At 39.8% G+C, this 21,662-nt stretch overlaps 1 protein-coding gene across 2 annotated transcripts in view; it reads left to right on the top strand.

Annotated features, from left to right (window-relative positions):
• Window positions 1–21,662, top strand: part of MYH10 (myosin heavy chain 10) — a 139,781-nt gene that overhangs the window by 60,983 nt on the left and 57,136 nt on the right. For both annotated transcript variants that reach the window (XM_079799283.1, XM_079799284.1), the window contains exons 7-12: window positions 13,003–13,066; window positions 13,943–14,041; window positions 15,576–15,719; window positions 15,956–16,051; window positions 17,835–17,953; window positions 18,476–18,628. In XM_079799283.1, the coding sequence (XP_079655409.1) occupies window positions 13,003–13,066; window positions 13,943–14,041; window positions 15,576–15,719; window positions 15,956–16,051; window positions 17,835–17,953; window positions 18,476–18,628 (675 nt within the window). The remainder of the gene's footprint in view (window positions 1–13,002; window positions 13,067–13,942; window positions 14,042–15,575; window positions 15,720–15,955; window positions 16,052–17,834; window positions 17,954–18,475; window positions 18,629–21,662) is intronic.

Here is a 21,662-nt window from a genome sequence, read left to right as displayed (position 1 = left end):
CTACTGGTAGGAAGAATGCCTTGGATTGTTTGCTAGCAAGATTGATGCTAGCAAGAATCCCCCATCCAATCTAAATTCTAAGCAAACCCTGTTTCAGCTGATATTCCTTCCAAAGTGCTTGTGCTACTGTATAATAATCTTTATGTTCAATCTAACATATTAAAAGCTAATCATTTTAGAAAAAATATTTTTGATTAAGGCAATATTTTTAGACATAGCTATTCATTCAACAAGAAACAAAAGTATCTTTAATTATTGACTTTGGGCTTTTTATTTTTATTTTCATTTTTATTTTTTAAATATTTTTTATTGATATCAGAGAGGAAGGGAGAGGAGAAGAGAGAGAGAGAGAGAAACATCAATGATAAGAGAGAATCATTGATCAGCTGCCTCCTACATGCCCCACACTGGGGATCAAGCCCATAACCAGGCATGTGTCCTGACTGGGAATCGAACCGTGACCTCCTGGTTCATAGATTGACACTCAACCACTAAGCCACACCGGCTAGGCTGAGCTTTATTTTAGAAAGTCAATTTTATATTGGTAGGTATAGTATCTTTTTTAAAGAAATGGTTTAGTAGCTAGCTACTACTATCATAAGGCATTACACAATACTATAAGTAGTTGATTTTAGTGGTTCCATAAAATAACGAAGTGGTTAGTTCCATTGATTGACTCATGTTCAGTTCAAACATCCCGTTAGCAGTTGTCTGTGGGTGTTGCCAACACTGGTTCTCACAGGTTTAGAGAGTAGCCAGTATTGGCTCATTTTTAAAGTAAATTTTATATAATTTATATTTTTTGTTGTGTAGTTAATTATTAAGCACCTATTCTCTGCCAGGCACTGTGCTGCTTACCTGATATCTTCATTTGGATGTCTAATAGATTTCTCAAATTTAACATATTCCAGATGTAACTTCATCTCTTCTGTTCAAAATTTGTTTAAGTCTTGTGTCAGTATATGGTATCATCAAATCACCCACCTGCTTAAGCATAAAATAAAATAAAAATAACCAAAAAAAAAAACCCTAGAAAAACAAAATACCTATGAATCATCATTGATTCAGCTTTTTTTTTTTTTGCGGGGGGGGGCCCAAGTCCAGGCCAGGAGTAACCTCTTTTCGTTACACTTCCAGCATGTATTTCAGATCTGTCCACATTTCTCCTGTCTCATTTAAACACCTAGTTAGTCTAACACCCTGTCTCAGGAATTTCCTCTATTGTCTATCAGTGTCCTATTGATTTCCCTCATAGCATTAATCACAACTTATAGTTAATTACTCTGCTTACTTATGGTCTCTGCTGCTAGAATGTAAGATCTCTGACAGTAGGGACCTCATCTACCTTGTTCTCTGGCTCCTTAGTTCCTGGCTGTGCCTTTCACATGTAAGTACATAGTACGTGTGCAATCCCTTTATTGAAAGGTGGTTGCCTACTAAGTGCTAAACATTCTTCTAAGCCCCGGGAATATATCAGTGGGCAAAACCAAAGTCCCTAGCCTCATAGAGCTCACCTTCTTTTGGGTTTCACTTTAATATACTTTCAAAGACACGCCACAATTGAGCTCAGGGAGCGTATGGCGTGTGCTAGACCCCCTGAGAGTGTGCCTGCCCCAGTTTCTGAAGGATGAGCAGAAGATACATGGGAGGCAGTGGCTCCGTGGACAGGACAGGCCTTGGGTTGGTATTGGTGTTATACCTCATACTGGAAGAGCAATGTGATACTAAAAAATGAGTTGGGTGTACAGTGGAATTTCATGTAGTCAGTATTTACAAACCACATGCTCACAGTGAAAAATATTTGAAACTAAGCTCCATAAGCTTTAGAATCCTTTTGTTTCCATTTCTTTGATCTGAAAGAGACAAGTAATTTCCTGAAGAATATCTTTTCTTTCAGAGATGCTAACATATGGTTTGTATTAAAGGGGATTCTTTAGAAGAGCATTACCCTTGTGAAAATAATCGTTCACAGTTACTCCAGTTCGCTGTTTATGGAGAAGTAAAATGTGTTCCAGATGGAGGAGGTTTTATGTAAAATGAATCTCTTGTAATGAAACTTTAAAAACAGGGATTTCAATTTCAAAATGATTGTATCAGCAGATACATCTTCCCTCAAAGTTTTAGTAGGAAGCACTTTCTATATTTGCACAAATCTTTCTTTTTTCCCCCCAAACTTATTTAAGCCAGTTTGGCAATTCTCCAGTTGATGTACCTTTTGGTAATCTGCCTCCAATAGTTACAGATAGATAAAGGCTCTGGGTGTGCGCCCTGCCACCAGGCTAGCAGGTTACAATGAAAGCAAGCCAGAGTCTGTGCCCTTGCATAAATCGTGAAGGCAGCCCCCACTGTCTGTCCTTAGTCCTCTCACCTCCCTGAACCTAAAGATGTACTGAGGCCACTGTTACAGTGTCAGAGACAGAACATGGTCTGAACCAGGCCACCGGCATCTTCCAAATCAGTGGCTGCACGGAGCCGTTTAACATGGAGCCCGAGACAGCCTTCCCAACACTGCAGCTCCGGGCCTTCTAGAGTCTTCTTTTTTTTCCATTTTAAGTTTCTAATGAAAGTTGTGTATAAGATTACTTTATTCCTTCATCTTCTCAATTGTTCCTTCCTTATATTTGCCTTTCTCCTTTCCTACTTGGCGAGATTTGGCTTTACATTCAGGGTCTTTTTGCGGCCTTTGTCCAGCTTTAGTCTTGATGACCAGTGTGCTGGGGTGAACACACGCATGGAAGTCGTACCATTCGCCTTCTCCGAGGCACTCGTTCAATGTCGCTGGCGTAGTTCTTCCTGTAAACCTGGACGACTCTGTTAATTTGCTGCCCTTTGTAATGTCCTTGAGCAACCTGAACCTCATCGTCCTTGCGATGGGCATGGATCGAGCATTGTACGCCTGTCTCAGCTCTTTGGAAAGAGGAGAAGACATAATCTCCCGGCGAACGTGGGAAAGTGCATCGAAATGCCTTTCACGGCTCCGGTCGGAAATCACAGAGTGATTAAACTTCATTTTGACCGCTGGCACTTCTGCGATGGCCTCCACTAGATTCTTAAATACTTGTTCACACCAGAGTGGGGGATTACCTGTGTATTTCCAATCAGTCCTTGTCTCTTAACGCCACTCATTTTATCCCGGGAATTCCTAATGTCCATGATCCTAAGTAACAAGGCTACATAGTTTACATGAGACTAGGATAGCTGAAGCATGTTAAATAGCCATCTGGCTTTTAGGTTAAATCCTAGCTTAATTCCTCTTCGAATGGGTTTTCCCATTTAGGGTCAATAGCTGTCTCTAGAACAGGGGCGGGGAACCTTCCTTCTGCCCAGGGCCATGTGGATATTGATAACATCATTCTCGGGCCATATAACATTATCAACTTAAACATTAGCCTGCTATATTCGGTCATTTAATTAACTCACCCCTAATGCCTTGGCAAGGCCAGAGCAAATGATTTCTCAGGTCTTAGAAGGACCGAGGTTCCCCACCCCTGCTCCAGAGTGTAGATTTTTCGTGGAGTAACTAACACATATACGTAGCACACTGTACTGACGTGTCTTAAAGTAAATTACAGATTTTATAACAACTTTAAATATCAAATTAGGAAGGGGAAGAATATTTTCAAATGAAACAAACCTGTACCCCTGTAGTAAATTGCTAACCATCGAGGTGCAATTACTACAGATACATTGTAAACAGTAGAGAAAGGTCTAGAAAATCAATGTCAATTCAAAAGGAATAACATTATTTAAATAAAACATTTTTCTTATTACTTTCTTGACAATATTAAAATATCCAAGTTGTCCAGTTGCACCTTTTAAGTGAAATTCTTAATTTCTGCTTTATGTACAGGAAGGGATTCTAGTCATCTTTGCTGCCCAGAGCTCGTGCAGGAAGTGCGGGGTCTCAGAGGTTCTTGGATTGGTATTCAACATGTATATGGCATTAAAGCACATGCTCTGTAATTCATACGTAATGTACTGGTCATATTTTGAGGGTTTTTCTTTGTTTTTGTTTTTGTTGGTGAAATTCTGGTTCAATATTCTGAGTACCATAATCTGACATGGAAATCAAATATGGAGTGGGCATTTTTACAAGTTTCTTCACATAATGTTTTAAAGATTAGAGGACCACTTGAAAGTAAAACTTTGTTTTCCACTTTAGTCTAGATTTGTATTTTAATAAAAATGTTAACTCTGAAAGAGTATTTATTACTGTGAGAAAAAGACTTTTTAACTTAACAGATTTTATTCCTTCCCCTTCCTCCTCCTCCTCCCAAGACTGAAGTGATTTCATACTTCATGGCCTGCTTCTTGCCTAATTTTTCAGGATATCCAACATTAAGGGGAATCTATGAATCCTGGACTGTTGGGGGATGTTCAGGGAAGTATTTCTCTTTGGTTATGAAATTTCACTTTGTCATGTTGGCAACGTGCTGGGGTAGATCTTGTAATATAGCTGAATGTGAATGTCATTTAGCATAGAGAGTTGATAATTTTCAACTTGGTAAGGTTTTTGTTTTGTTAAAGTGTTTTCAAAATGGAATCAATGCTAGAGCTTTGCCTTATAACCAATATTTATTAGTGACTAAATATGTTGTTCTTTTGGGTGTGTATAAAAGAAACGGGGGTGGAGGTACACCCTAATCCACTCTGCCCTCCACCCCGCACCCCCCATCCCACAGCAGCCTTCTACTGCCCTATCTCTTTCCTCATTCTGTCCCTTTATTTCATTACTTTTTGCCTAAAGATTTTTATTTAGCCAGAAGATATTTCTCTGCACTAGCTATACTGGCTAGAACAACTATGGACACCAGTTATGAGAAAGAAAGGGAACGAATTTGACCAGGGAACTGAAGAGACAATTAAATGTTGTATGTTGTGGCTTTGTTTATCCAATTAAGGGACCACACGTCTAAATTATTTTGAGAAACTTCTTTTTAAGTTACCTGTTCAGAGGCCAAAAACCTTTGTTTCTTCCATTTCTCCTTTATTTTCTTTCCTATTTTATAATTTCCCAAGAAGTAAGAGCAAAATAAGTTTATTAAATATACAGTGGACAATTTTCTGATTTATATTTTTAAGTTATTAGAGTTTATAGTTATCAATATAACAATTTTATTTCCCAAGTAAAAAAAAATACCTTGTTTAATGAATTTGAATTTCTATTAGGGGTGATCAAGAAAAATAATAGGAAATAGTATAAGAAACTAAAAGCTTAAACAGCACGTTGATATAGACATAATAAAGAAGTTAAATAGACATGTTGAAATCTGAAAGTTTGTTTTTCTATGTAACGAGTTTTTTGAGTGAAACATTTTCTTCAGTGAGAATGACGTGATACCATATGATTTTGATTAAACTTTCTGCAGTGTTACAGTGAGAAGTTTGAGAAAGTATTTTCTTGAACAGTATGTTGGCAGTATATTCTCTGCAGCTTTGAAGGAATAACATTGTCTTTTGACTACTGTCTCTAAAATAGCAATTTTTTATTAACTCGATGAGGTATTGTATAGATAATACAGCTGTTTAAAATTTGAACATCAGGACCCAATTTTAGTTTTTTAGTTTATTTTTTGAGGCGTTCCAACTATTTATAAGGACTAATAATTTTTTAACTTTATTCCTTCTTAGGGTCTTCTGAAGAACAAAGACAAAATTTACCTTTTTTGGGGGGTGGGGTTAAACAACAGATTTTAGATCTCTAAGGTAGTTTCAATTTTCTCACAGTTCTGGAGGCTGGGAGTCTGAGATCCAGGTTCCAGCAGGTTGGTTTCTATGAGGACTCAATTCCTGACTTGCAGGCAGCTGCCTTCTCACTGTCCTCACACAGCCTTTCCTGGATGCCCAGAGAGCAGACACTAAGACAGGTGGTCGGGAGGGCCAGGCTCTTCCCTGGGGGATACAGGGGACTGGTCATTGGCAATGGCCCTGGATATGGATGCGAGTGAAGAGCCTGGACACTGTGAGATGGGGGCAGTGGGCAGAGGTCCGGCACTGAACAGGCATCCGGGAATCCAGACAGGGATGTGGTGACAAGTGCAGGAAGGAGACCCTGAAATTTACTTATTTTAAAAATAAAATTCATTCTCTCTTATAATTACTACTAGAGGCCCAGTGCACGAATTTGTGCACGGGTGGGGTCTGGCTGTCCCACCCTGATGGGTGACATTGGGGCCGGGCCAGCTGTGGGGGGGGATGTAGGAGGTTGGCTGGCTGGCCCCGCCCCCAATCAGGGTGGGTGGGGCCGGGTAGGGGGAGGGGCCGCGGGAGGTTGAGGGAGCCAATCAGGGTCCCAATTGACCCAGTTGGCCACCACAGGCATGTCATAGCAACCAGTCGTTCCAGTCATTCCATTGTCCAGTCACTTGGCTTTTATATATATATATAGATGTGTGAGTCCATTGGATAATTTTATAAATCTAAGATACATTATATGGAGTATCAATGATCATATTGCGTTATCTTTCAAGAAGGTATGTCTGAGGACTAGAGACATCATCTTTGTAGTCTACTTTTAGCTTTCAGGGAACATAATTGAAAAGTCAGAAGTTTGTGGGGTTTTTTAAAGAATAGTTTATTGATTTTTAGAGAGGAAGGGAGAGCGAGAAAAACATCAATGTAAAAGTGAAACATCAATAATGAGAAAGAATCATAACTCGGCTGTGTCCTGTACACCCCCTACCAGGGATCAAACCCACAACCCAGGCATGCGCCCTGACCAGAATCAAACCTGCTACCTTTCGGTGCATGCTCCAACTAACTGACCGGCCAGTGCTTTTTTTTTTTTTTTTAAATCCTTTCCTGAGGATATGTTCTTGTTGATTTGAGAGAGTGAGAGGAAGGGAGAGAATGAAAGAACAAACATCAATGCAACAGAAACATCAATCAGTTGCCTCCCTGAAACACCCCAAGCAGGCATTGAACCCACAACCTGGGTATGTGCCCTCACCTGGAATCAAACCCGAGACCTTTTGGTATAAACGGGATGACACTCCAACCAACTGAGCTATACCAGCCAGAGCAAAGAGAGTTTTCATTTTCTATCCATAATGTCAAAGAGAAGAAAAATAATAGAGAAAAGCATTTAAAAAACATTAGATGAGTCTGAAGATGAATGCAGAGGGACAGGTAGCGCTATAGACTCTAATGATGGCAGGAATCGATTCTGTAAGAACACATTTCTGAGGACAGGAAGCATGGCGTTAGCATTCAGCAGGAAGGATTTCCTTACTCATTGTTTTGCAACAAGAACCTGGACCGTGGTTTTGTTAAATGGACATGTAACAGTATTCTTATGTGATATTTATCCACCACAGTTTATCTAATGTGGTTTGTAAGTGGACAAATGCTGAAGGCAGGTGTGTATATGAAAGTTATTGAAAGGAAAGAGATGACGTAGAAATGAAATTCATTGGATTGGCCATTCTAATTGGTGCTTGTAAATCTAACAATGAGCCAAGGCCAGTTTGGCTCAGTGGATAGAGCGTCGGTCTGCGGACTGGGGGGTCCCGGGTTCGATTCCGGTCAAGGGCATGTACATTGGTTGCGGGCACATCCCCGGTGGGGGTTGTGCGGGAGGCAGCTGGTCGATGTTTCTAGCTCTCTATCCCTCTCTCTTTCTCTCTGTATAAAATCAATAAAATATATATATTTTTTAAAATCTAACAATGAAAATGTCTTACAATTATGGAGCAAAAAAGTTCTTCCACTCTAACAAAATTATGAGCTGTCAGACGTTACAAATATTTTTCAAGTATCGCGTTCTGACAACACAAGGAAAATAGTGAGAACCTATTGGCAGAAGAGACTATAGATGCCACTTTGATCAGCTGTTAGCCCAGAATGTTGTCTCTCTCGAAAATAATGTCTCACAATTTAGGAGCTGAAATCAGATTGCAGTATATCGAGGACTACTCTTTGTAGTAGTTTTATTTTAAGAGAACTTAGAAATAAAGAAGGAGTTACACTTGAAGCCTACATAATGTTATTAACCAATGTCATCCCCATAAATATAATTTTTTAGAGGAAAAAATACTCCTAGAACCTCCCTTTAAATTACCATTTAGCTTGAAGCAAACTAATATACTTGATAAACTGTAATCAGCTTGAATGGCATTCTTTCTGTGATGCCTTCCTGTGTGTTCCCATACCACCTCCTCGTCCTTTGGAAGTGCCCGCACCACACCGTTCTCACGTGTTGAAAGAACACAGCCTCACAGTTTTACTTGATTTGGGGGCATTAGGTCAGCATCTCAATGTCACAAATATACTATTTGTGTCAAGTGGCTATATGTATAAAACTTGTACTTCTATGACATCACAAGACCCTATCTCAAAAGAGAAAATGTTTCTCCCATATAAGAAAAAAAAATGCAAACAAAACTTTTTTTCTCTCCCATAATATAAAACTAACCAAAAAAACACACACAAATTGTCATTTTGGTTTTGTGCCTCTTAACAAGTTCTCTACAGAAGAAAATGCTAAATGCTTACTACCCATTATCATCAATGGAATTTAAATTGTTCAGAAAGTTTTGGGGTCTGAGAGCTTTTCGATTAGAGGACATGGCAGGTATTGTGACTGACACCATCCTAGTTTCCCAGGGATGTTCCATTTTTGTATATTCTATTCCGCTCACATACACTCAGTTATAAATGTAAGACCATGTCCAGAGATTTTTTTGGTTTAGCCATTGTTTTGATCATTTATTATGCCGAGTGTATACATGCCTTTGTAAGAGGTGGTAAGAGCTATTTGTCACAAAATGCCTTTTCTTTGTAATCATACTCCCTCTCCCCTCTAAATTCTGAGGTTTAGTGGCATCTGAAACAGGCCTGTAATGGAATGCATGTTTGTTGTTATGATGGCATGACACCTAAGTGTATCAAACTAGCTATGCATTTTCTGTCCAGAGCAAGGCTTTATTGATTTTTAGAGAGAGGAAGAGAAATAGACAGAAACATCCATGACAGAGAAACATCAATAAGCTGTCTCCTGCATGCCCCCTACTGGGGATCGAACCTGCAACCCAGGCCTATTCCCTGTCTGGGAATCAAACCCATGACCTCTTGGTTCATGGATCGACACTTAACCACTGAGTCACAACGGCCGGCTTGGATGAGTTCTTTATATACACTAGAGGCCCAGAGCACGGATTCATGCACTGGTGGGGTCCCTCGGCCTGGCCTGTGCCCTCTCGGGACCCCTCGGGGGATGTTGGACTGCTGGTTTTGGCCCAATCCCTGCAAGCCAGGGACCCTACCAGTGCATGAATTTGTGCACCGGGCCTCTAGTCCTATATAATAAAAGTCCAGCAACTGAACAGCAGAACGACTGGTCATCCAGTCACTATGACGCACACTGACCACTAGGGGGCAGACACTCAACACAGGAGCTGCCCCCTGGTGGTCAGTGCGCTATCACAGTGAGAGCGCCACTTGGCTGACCAGAGGCTGGGAGGCGGGTTTGTGGCCACCATGGGACTGAGGCCTACTCCGCTGCCTCTCAGTGCTATTGACTGGGTCCCCTGGAGAGGCAAGTGCTCCGGCTCCACAGAAGATGCCGGACCAGGGAGCAGCCGCTCAGAGGGCGGGTCCACAGCCGCTCAGCAGACCAGGATAAGCAGTGCTCCCACAGCGGGCCAATCCCTGCAGGCCATGCCCCCCACCAGTGCATGAATCTCATGCACCAGGCCTCTAGTATGCATATAAGATCTTTGGTTAATCTCTTCCCCCCTCCTCCCCTTCCCTCTGAGATTCATCAGTCTGTTCCATGTTTCCATGCCTATGTGTTGAACGTCTGCCCCCTGGCGGTCAGTGCACATCATAGCTACAAGCTGAACAGTCACTTAGGCTTTTATATACATAGATATTTGTGTGTGTGTGTGTGTGTGTGTGTGTGTGTGTGTGTGTGTGTGTATTGATTTCAGAGAGGAAGGAAGAGGGAGAGAGAAACATTGGTCATCTGCCTCCTGCATGCCTCACACTGGGGATCGAGCCTGCAACCCAGGCATGTGCCCGGACCAGGAATTGAACTGTGACCTCCTGGTTCATAGGTTGACAACCACTGAGCCACGCCGGTCAGGCTTGGATGAGTTCTTAATGAATGCTCATAAAATTAGACAAAAAAATAATAGATCATACATTTTTAGTAAATTACCCTCTTCAGTTTTGAAAAACAACATTATTGAGGAACAATTTATATGTAATAAAATGTAGTTCAAGTTTTTCTGTGGTAGCATTCCAGTACTGAGTACTCATTTTTTTCTACTTTAAGTAAATATTTCTGCACTAAAAAAAAAAAACATTGAAAAGATGAGAAGGGGCCTAAAGTAGTGGGTATAAGAATAGGCAAGTTGAGTGGAGAAATAAGTAGAAGATGTAAGCCAAGATTTTTCACTTTAGTGAGAAAGTAATATGTTTAATGTTTGTAGTAAATATAAAGAATAACTGATTAATTATATTTTTAAAATTGGCATTTAGTTAGTAGGTCCTAAAGTATCAAGCTATCTCCCTTGAGTAGTTTTTAAAATTAGGTTTATTGAGTTGTATTTTGTATACCATAACATTCACCCTTTTTAAGTGTACAGTTCAATGAGTGTTGGTGAGTGTTGTATATAGTGGTGTAACTAGCACCAGGATCCAGAGAGAATATTTCCATTACCCCAAAGTTTCCTTTCGCCTTTATGTAATCAGCCGCCTCCTCCTGCTTCTACCCCTAGCCCTGATAACCACTGATCTGTTTGTCTCTATAGTTTTTCTTTAGAATGTCAAATAAATGGAATCATATAGTGTGTAGTTTTTTTATGCCTAACTTTTTTCACATAGCATCTCACTGGTTCCTTTTTATTGCTTAGTAGTATTTCATTGTGTAAATTTACCATGATTTCTTTATCCATTTACCACTTGATGAACATTTGGGTTGTTTCCAATGAGTGCTATTAAGAATAAAGTGGGTATGAGCATTCCTGTGCAAGTTTTTGTGTGGACACATGCTTTTGTTTCTCTTAGGTAACTACCTAAGAGTGGAACTGCTGAGTCATAGGGTAACTTAAGTTTAATTTTATAAGAAACCAGCAAACTGTTTTCCAAAGTGGCTGTACCATTTTGCATTCTTACCAGTGTTGTATGAGAGTTATAGTTCTATATCCTTGCTAGTCTTTCTTTAAAAATGTAGCCATACATATCATTGAAGTAATCTGTTTAAATATTTTATACAACTTTTTAAAAATTTACTTGGTTGTCTTATAATTTAGTTGTAGGAGTTCCTTATGTATTCTGGGTACAAATCCTGTATCAGATAATGTGTTCTGCAAATATTCTCTGCTAGTCTGAAGTTTCTTTTTATTTCTTTACAGTGTCCTTTGAAAAACAGAAGTTTTAAATTTTGATAAAACTCATCAGAGCTTAATTTTATGGTTCCTGCTTTTTTGCATTTTATCTAAGAAATCTTGGTCTAACTTAAGGTTGTAAAAATTTTCTTCTGTTCTTATAGAAGTTTTATCGTTTTACCCCATACATTTAGGTCTGTGATCTACTTTGACTTAATTTTTGTATATGGTGTGAGGTAAGGGTCCTGGTTAATTTTTTTTATTTTACATCTTTTTAAGCTTCATTTATTGAAAAGATCCTTTCACTGTTAAATTACCTTGGCACCTCAGTTGAAGATGGATTGACCGTACATGTCTGGCCTATGTCTGGACTCGGTTCTGTCCCAGTGACCTGTATCTCTATCCTTACATCACCACCACACTGTCTTAATACATTTGTAGGTTTTTGAAACTGAATAGTTTGAGCCCTTCAGCTCTGGTTCTTGTTCTCTTTCTCAAAATTGTTGTGACTATTCTAGGTCCTTTCCATTTCCCTATAAATTTTAGAGTCAGTTTGTTCATTTCCTTGAAGAAAGTCCTTCATTCCCTTGACTACTCATGTGATGAATGATAGTAGCATGTATATTAGTATCAGCCCTTCTTAGCTGTGTGGAATACACCATTCTTGATCATTGTTGTGTTTCTTTGTTTTGCAGTGTTTAATTTGGCCTTTTCTATATATATACACTAGAGGCCCGGTGCATGACATTCGTGTACTGGGGAGGGGGGTCCCTCAGCCCAGCCTACGCCCTCTCACAGTCTGGGACCCCTCGGGGGATTTCCGCCTGCCATGGAGGTGGGAGAGGCTCCCGCCACCGCCACTGTGCTCGCCAGCTGTGAGCCTGGCTTCTGGGAGCGCACTGACTACCAGAGGGCAGCTCCTGCATTGTGTGTCTGCCCCCTGGTGGTCAGTGCGCGTCATAGCGACCGGTCGTTCTGCCGTTCGGTCAATTTGCATATTAGCCTTTTATTATATAGGATATATACTTATGAGTAAGATATTCAGTTTTGCTTTCTTTTTTTTTAGTGCTATCTTTACCTGTTTGGGTATACAGTGTTGTGATAATTTTATAAAGTGAATTATGAAATAATCACTTTTCTGTTTCCCTAAAATAGTTATGTAGTAAGGCAATTACATATTCCTTAGGAATTTGCCAAATGACTTCATTACTTTTTGTGATTATGGTCCATTCAAGTTTTCTCTTGTTTTTTTCTTAAATGGATTTCTATTTTCCTAGGAAATTATCTATATTATTCAGTTTTTCAAGTCTATCATTATAAGGCTGGGTGTAGTGTTCCTTTTATACTATTGAAATCGCTCATATCTCAGGTTATTTAGAAGAGCTTTTTAAAAGTTCTAAATGATTAGGGTTTCATTTTTATTATGTTATAGTCCAAGAAGGTAACCTATCCTGTTGCTACAGTTTAGGAATTTATTGAGGCTTTTCTTTCTTTCTTTCTTTCTTTCTTTCTTTCTTTCTTTCTTTCTTTCTTTTTAATAAGGCAATATTTAAGGTTCATTTTTATAACCAATTTGTGTCTACTCAGCAGGGCACATTGGCTTATTATGATGGTGTTCAGATCCTTTCTGTCCTTATTTATTTTCAATTTTTTCTTTTTAATTTATTTTCAGGGCAAATTTATTCGGATCAACTTTGATGTAACTGGCTATATTGTTGGGGCCAACATTGAAACATGTATCCTTTTTCAGAATAGTATAATCTAAAATAAAGAATCATTTCATCTTCCTGCGGCCTCAAAGAAACCCTTTGTGATATCACTCCCGTTATCAAGATGGTAAAACTTGAGTCCCAGGAGATTGTGACTTGGTCTTGTAACACCAGGTCACGACCTGATCACGTGGCTGGGGAAGTGGAGAGTCGCCCTGAGGTGAGGGTCGCCTGTATGTCATCAGCCCAGGGAATGTGTGTGTGGTGTAAGGACCTTTAGGTGAATACTGTTATATTGAACGACTCTTCAGCTATGGTTGTGTTAGCTTAAATTTTTTACCACCTATTTCTGCTATTCGTACGATGGGCGTGTACCCATTGAAACAAGCCTTATAAAAGTACAGTTAAAGCCGTTTCAGTTAGTGTTAAGCAGAATAAAACTAGAGGAAAATGTCAAATACGTACACTAGTCCTAAGAAATGGCAGGTCTATATGGAATTAATTTAGGTAAAGATAATAAAATAGAAGTGCTTCTGAACTGGTAGTGTGCCAGTTAGGAAGGTTACAGACGACAGTTCTCTGATTCTTGTTAGAATAATCTCCAGTGATAGAAATACAGTGCTTTGTAGAGTGCTGTGTTCTTTGAATATAATCCAAGTTAAGAACAGGGTGGGGTGGGGTGGGGTGAGGGAAGCATTCCGAGCTTTAAGTTCCCTCCTAGCCCAGTGGACCTAGATTAGTGGGAAACATAAATTGCATACATTTTCTTTTTTCACTTACAAAGTTTAACCATATAGAATGGTTAATAGCAGGATACTTGATCTATATCAGAGAGAGAAAATGTTTTATAATTAAATAGACATGGAAAAAGGACCAACTTAATCCTTAACCGTCTTTGCTCAGACCTTCTGGAAAAGTCTCGTGCTGTTCGTCAAGCAAAAGATGAGCGTACTTTTCATATCTTTTACCAGCTGCTATCTGGAGCAGGAGAACACCTAAAGTGTAAGTTACAAAACTCTAACTGGTCAGATGATGAAAGTGAAATGGAATGTCCATGCCATGGGATAAATACCTTTAAGTGGTAGGTATATGGGTGGTGTTATATTATCTCGATTTCTATTTTTAAAAATAGAAGACAAATGATGTGTATTTATCAAGTTTTGTTTCAACATTTATAAATATACAAGTAAGAAAAAATAAATTTACTTAATAAAGTTAATGAACAAACATTTTATTTCTAGATTAACAACTAAATATCTCTGTTATGTTTCCAGTAGTTCTGGATAAAGCCTGTGGTGGATTTTTGTTGAATCACAAGGACTGGAAGCTTAGGCCTGGCCAGGGTTCAGAAATTTGCTAAGTATATGACGGGGGAGAAGATGCACAACTTTCCAATTTCTCAAGCTCAGTGCTTCTGTGTGACTATTATAAACATACTCCATAAATCTCACAAGTAATAATACATGCAGTAATGCTTTTCTCATTGGGGTGTAGACTTTTGCGATGAAATGCTTTTGCTGTGAAAGCATTGAACCCAGAAATTGATTTGAAATGACCTGCAAGGAAAAAAATAAGCAACAAAAATAAAGAGAGCCAACAAGAGGCTAAAAACTCAGTATTATGCACATACAGTATGTGATGCTAAAGAGAAGAAAACCTTCAGGCTTCCAGACTGGCAATATCAAAGTAGTCAAGATAGAGAAAAAGAAAACAGTCAGTACCCAGTAGAGTTAAATGTGATGTCGATAAGAATTAAGGGATAGGCGTGATCAGAAATCCTCTGCAGGCTGGGAGCCTGTGATAGCATCCTTTCTCAGGATGAGTAGCCCTATCTGTTTTGATCCCTCCTAAGAAACATCCTTCTGCTCTCAAGGAACAAACACATTTATCGAAAGAGGAAGTTAAGTTGTCTCTAACTCATATCCCCTAAAGTACAAGTAGGCAGTGGGGGTATTATCCATTATAGTATTCTGTCATAATATTTTATGTTGCACATCACTCTCAAAAGCAAATTTACCACTAAATAGACTGCCTTGGAGAGAGGTTTCGTGGTGGCTGGGCTGAGCACACACCTTCTACATCTGGGTGTTTATCTTAGGTCCACATAGTCTTCATATTGACCCCACAGTGTTAGCTATAAACTATTTATTAAGAACAGAATATAGAAAATGGGTTTAAAAGCTTTCTAAAATATTTAAATCTGAAAACAATAAGGTTTTAGTTCTCTGGAAAAGTTACATCATTTTCCCACGATCTGATTTAAAATATATAAACCACTGTCCCCAACTCCCGTTGAGATTTGTGCAGTTTACATTATCATTTTCCTTCCTGGTTGCAGACGATGGGAAACTGTATGTGTTTGTGTATTTAGCATGAACATACAAAGAGAGAGAAAGTGCGGGGGTGAGAAGTATGTGGTGGTGATGGTTGGTCGGGAACCACTGGTCTCCTGGGGCATCGGTGCTGCCTGGATGTGGGCATGCTCAGTCTGCTGAAGAGTGTGTGCTTGATGGTATTCCATTCTGTTTTCTTTTAGCTGACTTGCTTCTTGAAGGATTTAACAACTACAGATTTCTCTCCAATGGTTATATTCCCATTCCGGGACAGCAAGACAAAGATAACTTCCAGGAGACGATGGAAGCGATGCATATAATGGGCTTCTCTCATGAAGAGATTCTGTGTATGTGGGATTTCTCTAAGATTCTGATACTCATTTAAATAAGACACACGTTGGGGGTCAATAGCCTAAACTAGGAAATGATTGAGGAACTGAGAACTGCCTGTAATTTTATGAAATCCTGAGAGATACCGTACTGAAAAGTTTTGTCCAGCTAATTTTTAGTCAAAATAAATTAGAATATGTCTCTGCTATATGTCGATGCAATATTTTTATTAATTTTTTTCTCTTTAATAAAGCTATGCTTAAAGTAGTATCTTCAGTGCTTCAGTTTGGAAATATTTCTTTCAAAAAGGAGCGGAACACTGATCAAGCTTCCATGCCAGAAAATACAGGTAATTGACGATGCTGACTTTATTTCCGTTTAGATGGTTGGTGGTTGTGCTCTCCAAGAACATGTTAGTGCAGGCATAGAAAGCACTCCCGACACTTTGCCACAAGACTCTCGGGAGCAGAATGCATAGGGGCCACTGTGGTATATGAGGGAAGAGGTGTGTGTAGGACACAGCAGCACTGGAGACCCTGCCGTGGCCTGGGGAGGCATTGGGAATGGGGGCATGTGGAGACATGAGCTGCAGAGACCACACCGCTCATCGGAAAGGGAGCTGCAGCTACTGAGACCTCGCCAGTGTTGACCTTACCAGGAACATAGGCCCAGTCTTCGTCTTTCGTGGCCTTGACACTTGAAGAAGAATGCTGGCCAGTTGTTTTGGAAAATGTCCCTCCATTTGGGTTTGTCTGAGGTTTCCTCCTGATTAAATTCAGGTTACGCATTTTGGGTAAGAATATCACAGAAGGGGTGTTGTGGCCTCCTTGTGCCTCATATCGGGAGGCGTATGTGCGTTTGCCTCATTGTTGGTGAGGTTAACTTGGTTAAGGAAGTGTCTACTGGGTTTCTCCGCTACCGGATTACCTTCTGCCTTTGTACCAAGTATCTGGGAGAGGAGGGAGACACTAAGACTAAGGAAGTGAGTCCAGGCTCTCATCGGGCTCTTCGGCTACTAGTTGTCGCATCCGTTTATGATTCTTACCGGAAATAAGTCTTGTTTGTGGTGTATGTTAAGTGGTGACTTTCTGTCTACACCGTTCTTCTATATTTACTCCCTGGAATTCTACTGGAAGGAAGAGCTTTCACTTTTTCATTCATATCAGTATAGACATGTGGACCCTTCTTTAATAATTGTATGGTTTATGATCCACTCCATAATTATTTATTTATTCCTGTCCTCGATGTGGCCATGAGGAGTTGGAGCCCCTTCAGGCTAGTGCTCCGGTTACTTTGACATGACTCTGTCACTTTTATTTTAAAGCAATTTCTTACTTTATGGCAACACAAAATGTTCCAGACTCATTTTGTATTTGTCCACCCCCGGCCCTGGAATTGGCCGTTTTTCTACTGTTTCTTCGTATTGAAGAATGGGATTTAGCTGCCAATATCTGGTTGTTCTAGGGTCTCATTTGTTTTTGCTTCTCTCAGAGGACAGAGCAAGGGAACATGCACACACAATGTACTCACGCCGATTTTCATTTCTATGTATGTATATTAAAAACCATGGCTTTATACTGATACCTCCAATTTTGATCCGACAATTTTTAACACTTAGTTCAAAATTCATTATAATAATTCATATACTTGTTGGACCTTGGGGGATATTAGACAATGAACTTCTAGTCAGGCAGGTGCCCTAATGCTGCTGAGAATCAACAATAACAAAAGTAGCAGTTATGTATTGTTTCATGTTAGCCATGTAATCAAATAACTTTTTTTAAACTTATAGATTTCTTGCCCATTAAAATATTATTAGGATCATTACATGATCACGGCCAGTTATCTTGGTAGCACTATTTTTCTCATTCTCTGTGTTGTTATGGGTTCCAAGACTCAGTAACTTGCATTATTAGCCATAATAAGTAATTGCTGGCTCACCATCTCTTTTAAATAACCTAAGGATGAGTGTTATTAATTTGAAGGGATGGCGGGATTTTTCATCAGACCTAAAACTTGTTATTTCTTAATACAATTTAATGATTACTCAGGTTTTTCGAGTGTTTATTGAATGTATTGTGCCTGGATCATAAGGAAGAGTCCACTATTTAGGAGATTTTTTTACACTCTAGTTGCCCAGAAGCTGTGCCATCTTCTTGGGATGAATGTGATGGAGTTCACTCGGGCCATCCTTACCCCCCGGATCAAGGTCGGCCGAGACTACGTGCAGAAAGCCCAGACCAAAGAACAGGTACATTTATCATTAATTATTCTACATGTGTTTGAACGATAAATTGTGGTCATAAGACCTTCTGATTGGTATGTGACAAACTGAGCCAGATAAAGCTCTACAATATGGATGTTTCCTGGGACTAATTGAGTGGGGGTTTTCTTGTGTAGTTTTTTAAAAAGGAAATTTGAGCTTTCCCCAATAGATAGATTATCCAGGAGGACAAAGTTGTATACTTCTAGAGCCCACTCACCAAGAATATAGGAGTTGGACTCCCCTGTCTCAGGGTGGACTCCTTTCAGACTCCGAGCAGATAGGCTCAGAGAAGCCCCGGGACCATCTTCACCCTTCCCTTAAATTGATTAACTCTAGTTTACATTTAATTGTACTAACACCCTTTGTTGATGTGTAAACTTGAGACATGACTAAGCAGTACATGCTATTTCAGGTTTTTTGAAGAACATTGAACTCTATGTAATAGCCATGAATGCCTTGTTGAGTGAGATCATTTCTAGAATAAAACACGGTGTTGTGTAATTACAGGCGGACTTTGCAGTGGAAGCATTGGCAAAAGCTACCTATGAGCGGCTCTTTCGCTGGCTTGTTCACCGGATCAATAAAGCTCTGGATAGGACCAAGCGTCAGGGAGCATCTTTCATTGGAATCCTGGACATTGCTGGATTTGAAATTTTTGAGGTGTGTCTCTTCCCTCCTGCTCTTCCTTCAAATTATTATTATTATTTTGTTGATTTCAGAGAGAGAAAGGGGGAGGGTAAGAGGGATAGAAACATCAGTGATGACAGAGAATCATTGATTGGCTGCCTCCTGAATGCCCCCAACTGGGAATCGAGCCTGCAACCCGGGCATGTGCCCTGACTGGGAATCGAACCGTGACCTCCTGGTTCATAGGTTGATGCTCAACCACTGAGCCACGCCGGTAGGGCTCGTCTTATTCTTTTAACAGATATTAATGAAGGCTCACAATGTGCACTCACTGTGCTGTGCCAGGCACCAGCGACGTAGTGGCAGATAAGCAGGGCTAATCCCTGCCTTTCTAGTGGAGAGTCAAACCATAAAAGATAAAGAGCCACTAAGTTCTCAGAATTGTGATTGATGCTGTGATAGAAGAGCGGGGAGGCCGGCTTTAGACAGCTGTCTTGGGAGGTGTCTCTGCAGTGCTGGCCTTACGGGTACATGAAGGAGGAGAAGCCCCAGCCTCCATAAGTTCTCCAGGCAGCAGTCCTGTATGGGAGGGGATTTGTTAATGTTAGAAATTGCTGGAAAGCCAGAGTGACTAGATGTAGCTGCCCAACAGGAACTGGGGTATGGTGTGGAGCAAAAGCAGAAGTAGGGAGGGCGTGAGGCCACTGGCCTTTGTCGGGGCCCAGGGGCCAGGTGATGGTGGCCGGCTCAGGAGTCAGGAATAAGCTGTGAGATGGAGAAATGAGGAAAGATAATGATCTCTGTTTGAAGATAAAGCCATAGGATTTGATGATGGATTTCAATATCTTTTATTCTTGATCTGACTAGATTTGTCCATTTATTCATCAATCCATCAAAGGTTTGTAGTTATACACCTGCAAAAAAAGTTGATAACATTTTGACCTCTTAAATATTTATATCTTTACCTCTCCTTTGATAGGCTGACAGTATATATGTAAGGAACAAATAATAAATTAAGTACTTCTTGGGATCAGTGTGCTACTTTGGCCACTTTAAAATTATGTCTGTTTCCATGCAGTCTGAACTGGTACTGTATACGCTGTTTTGCCTGCTGAACTGCAACTGCCACCATAAGAAATTGCTTAATGTGCGTTGATTTGTAAATAACTTGAGAAATCATGAAAGGTGGCCAGGTAAATGGGCAGAGTTCACAGAGAAGGAAACAGAAATGTCTGTAACTTCAAGTTACATTTTTAAAATCAGTTACCTTCCTGTATATAAACAATCAGAAGATGTAATGACAGGAAAGAATCCTATTTCCAGCTGCAACAAAAGCAGATGAAATACCTAAGAATAAATTTAAGAAGAAATGGGCAAGATTAAGTTGTAGACAATTTTACAAGGCTACTGTGAAAACATAGAAGACTTGAACAGTTGAAAAAGCATACCTTGTTCTTGGATAGGAAAATTTAGTACTGTAGAGGACAAGTCTTCACGAGGGTATTAAAGGATGTAAAAGAAAGCTACACATGTAAGTACACAGACAGTAGGAAAGTGTAATGCTAAAAGTGCAAGGTTGGTATTGATCGTTCTTTATCATAGGAAAAGCTAAATGCCCACCATTAGGAGATTGGTTCAATTAATCTTGAGATACCCATAGAGTAGAGTGCTATGCACCCATTATAAAGAGTAGGGTGGCTTTATTTACTGATATGGAAAGACTCCAAATACATTGTTGAGTTAAAAAATAAAACAAGATAACACATTTATAAGTGCATAGGCTATTTCTGGAAGGATCACAAGAAATAAGTGATAGTAGTTGACTCTAGGGAATGAGACAGTGCAATTCTTTGTACATTTTAAATTTTATACCATGAATTACCAATGTAAAAATTGGTTATTTTAAAATATAGTTGATAGCTTAAATATGGAAGAAAAATTAAAAATTTGTTTTAAAAACCACCACACATACATAGTAAGGCTAAACAGAGAGTAAGGTCTCATAATCCTATGTCAGAGCAGTGCCATTGACATAAGCATGAATAAGCACCATCCAGCAGTCTGTAGATGTTTATGTGGTTCACTAAAAATGTTTCCTTGAGCAAGTAAACCCTGCCCCTGCCTTCCTAGCCTGACCTCATTCCAAAATGGTGAGTGTAACACCTCCGTAGGGGGTGGGGGACTAGAATGTCTTTCAGACTATAAATTTATTCCTTGGAGATTGATTATACCTGCCCTACTTGGAGATCACTTTTTATAATGAAAGAGGTTATTTATGGGCACTTGGTACTTGTGTGAATAGCGTGAAGGCAGGAAAAAAGGTTGAGTGCCTCTAATATAGAAAGTGATTGCTTTAAGAATATTGTGCCTATTAATTCATCCATTTGGTCATTCATCCCATCAACAGCACAATAGAAAAACAGAGATCTCAGAGAAGGAAACAAATGTCTGTAATAAAGATGCTCAAGTTCACTTCATGCGAGCAGTGCAGTGTCACTCTTAGTACTGGCAAAGGTCAGCCACTTGGTAAGAGAAGGGAATGCAGAGGGAAGCAGCCTGGAGCCTCACACTGGATTGAGTGCACTTTGTTCGTCGGGCCTGGCTAGGATCTCAGTAAGATCCCTGCGAAGTGCACATTAGTGCTTTCTTAGCTCCCTCTGAGCTGGGAGCTGAGTGAGGAGTAGATGGGGCCGCACCACGTGCATTCTCTAGTCCCCTCAGAGCTATGGAGCGGTGCTTGCTTTCCTTTGCCTTCCCACGTCTCTCTGTTTTTCTTCTTCTCTTTTTCATTTATTTCACCATTTATATACATTAACCATTCACTAATAAGCTTTGTTTTATTTGCAGATTATTCAGTTAGCATACTGAGTTTATTATTTTCTCATTGTAGCAGTTCAGTGATGTATATTTATGTAGTGTGTGTATGTGAGAGAGGGGAGGGGAGAGGGAGAGAGAGAGATGGGGAGAGACGCCCTCGGTTCAGTCGCTATCATTAGCTACAAGCAATAATGTAGTTGATACCTAACTGACCTTTAATGAATTGTTTGATAATTAGAGGACTCTTCCT

Source organism: Cnephaeus nilssonii (genome assembly GCF_951640355.1).
Source record: "Cnephaeus nilssonii genome assembly, chromosome: 19".
NCBI classification, from domain to species: Eukaryota; Metazoa; Chordata; class Mammalia; order Chiroptera; family Vespertilionidae; genus Cnephaeus; species Cnephaeus nilssonii.
The sequence above is the reverse complement of the archived record's forward strand: the minus strand, read 5'-3'. Positions and strand labels throughout refer to the sequence as shown.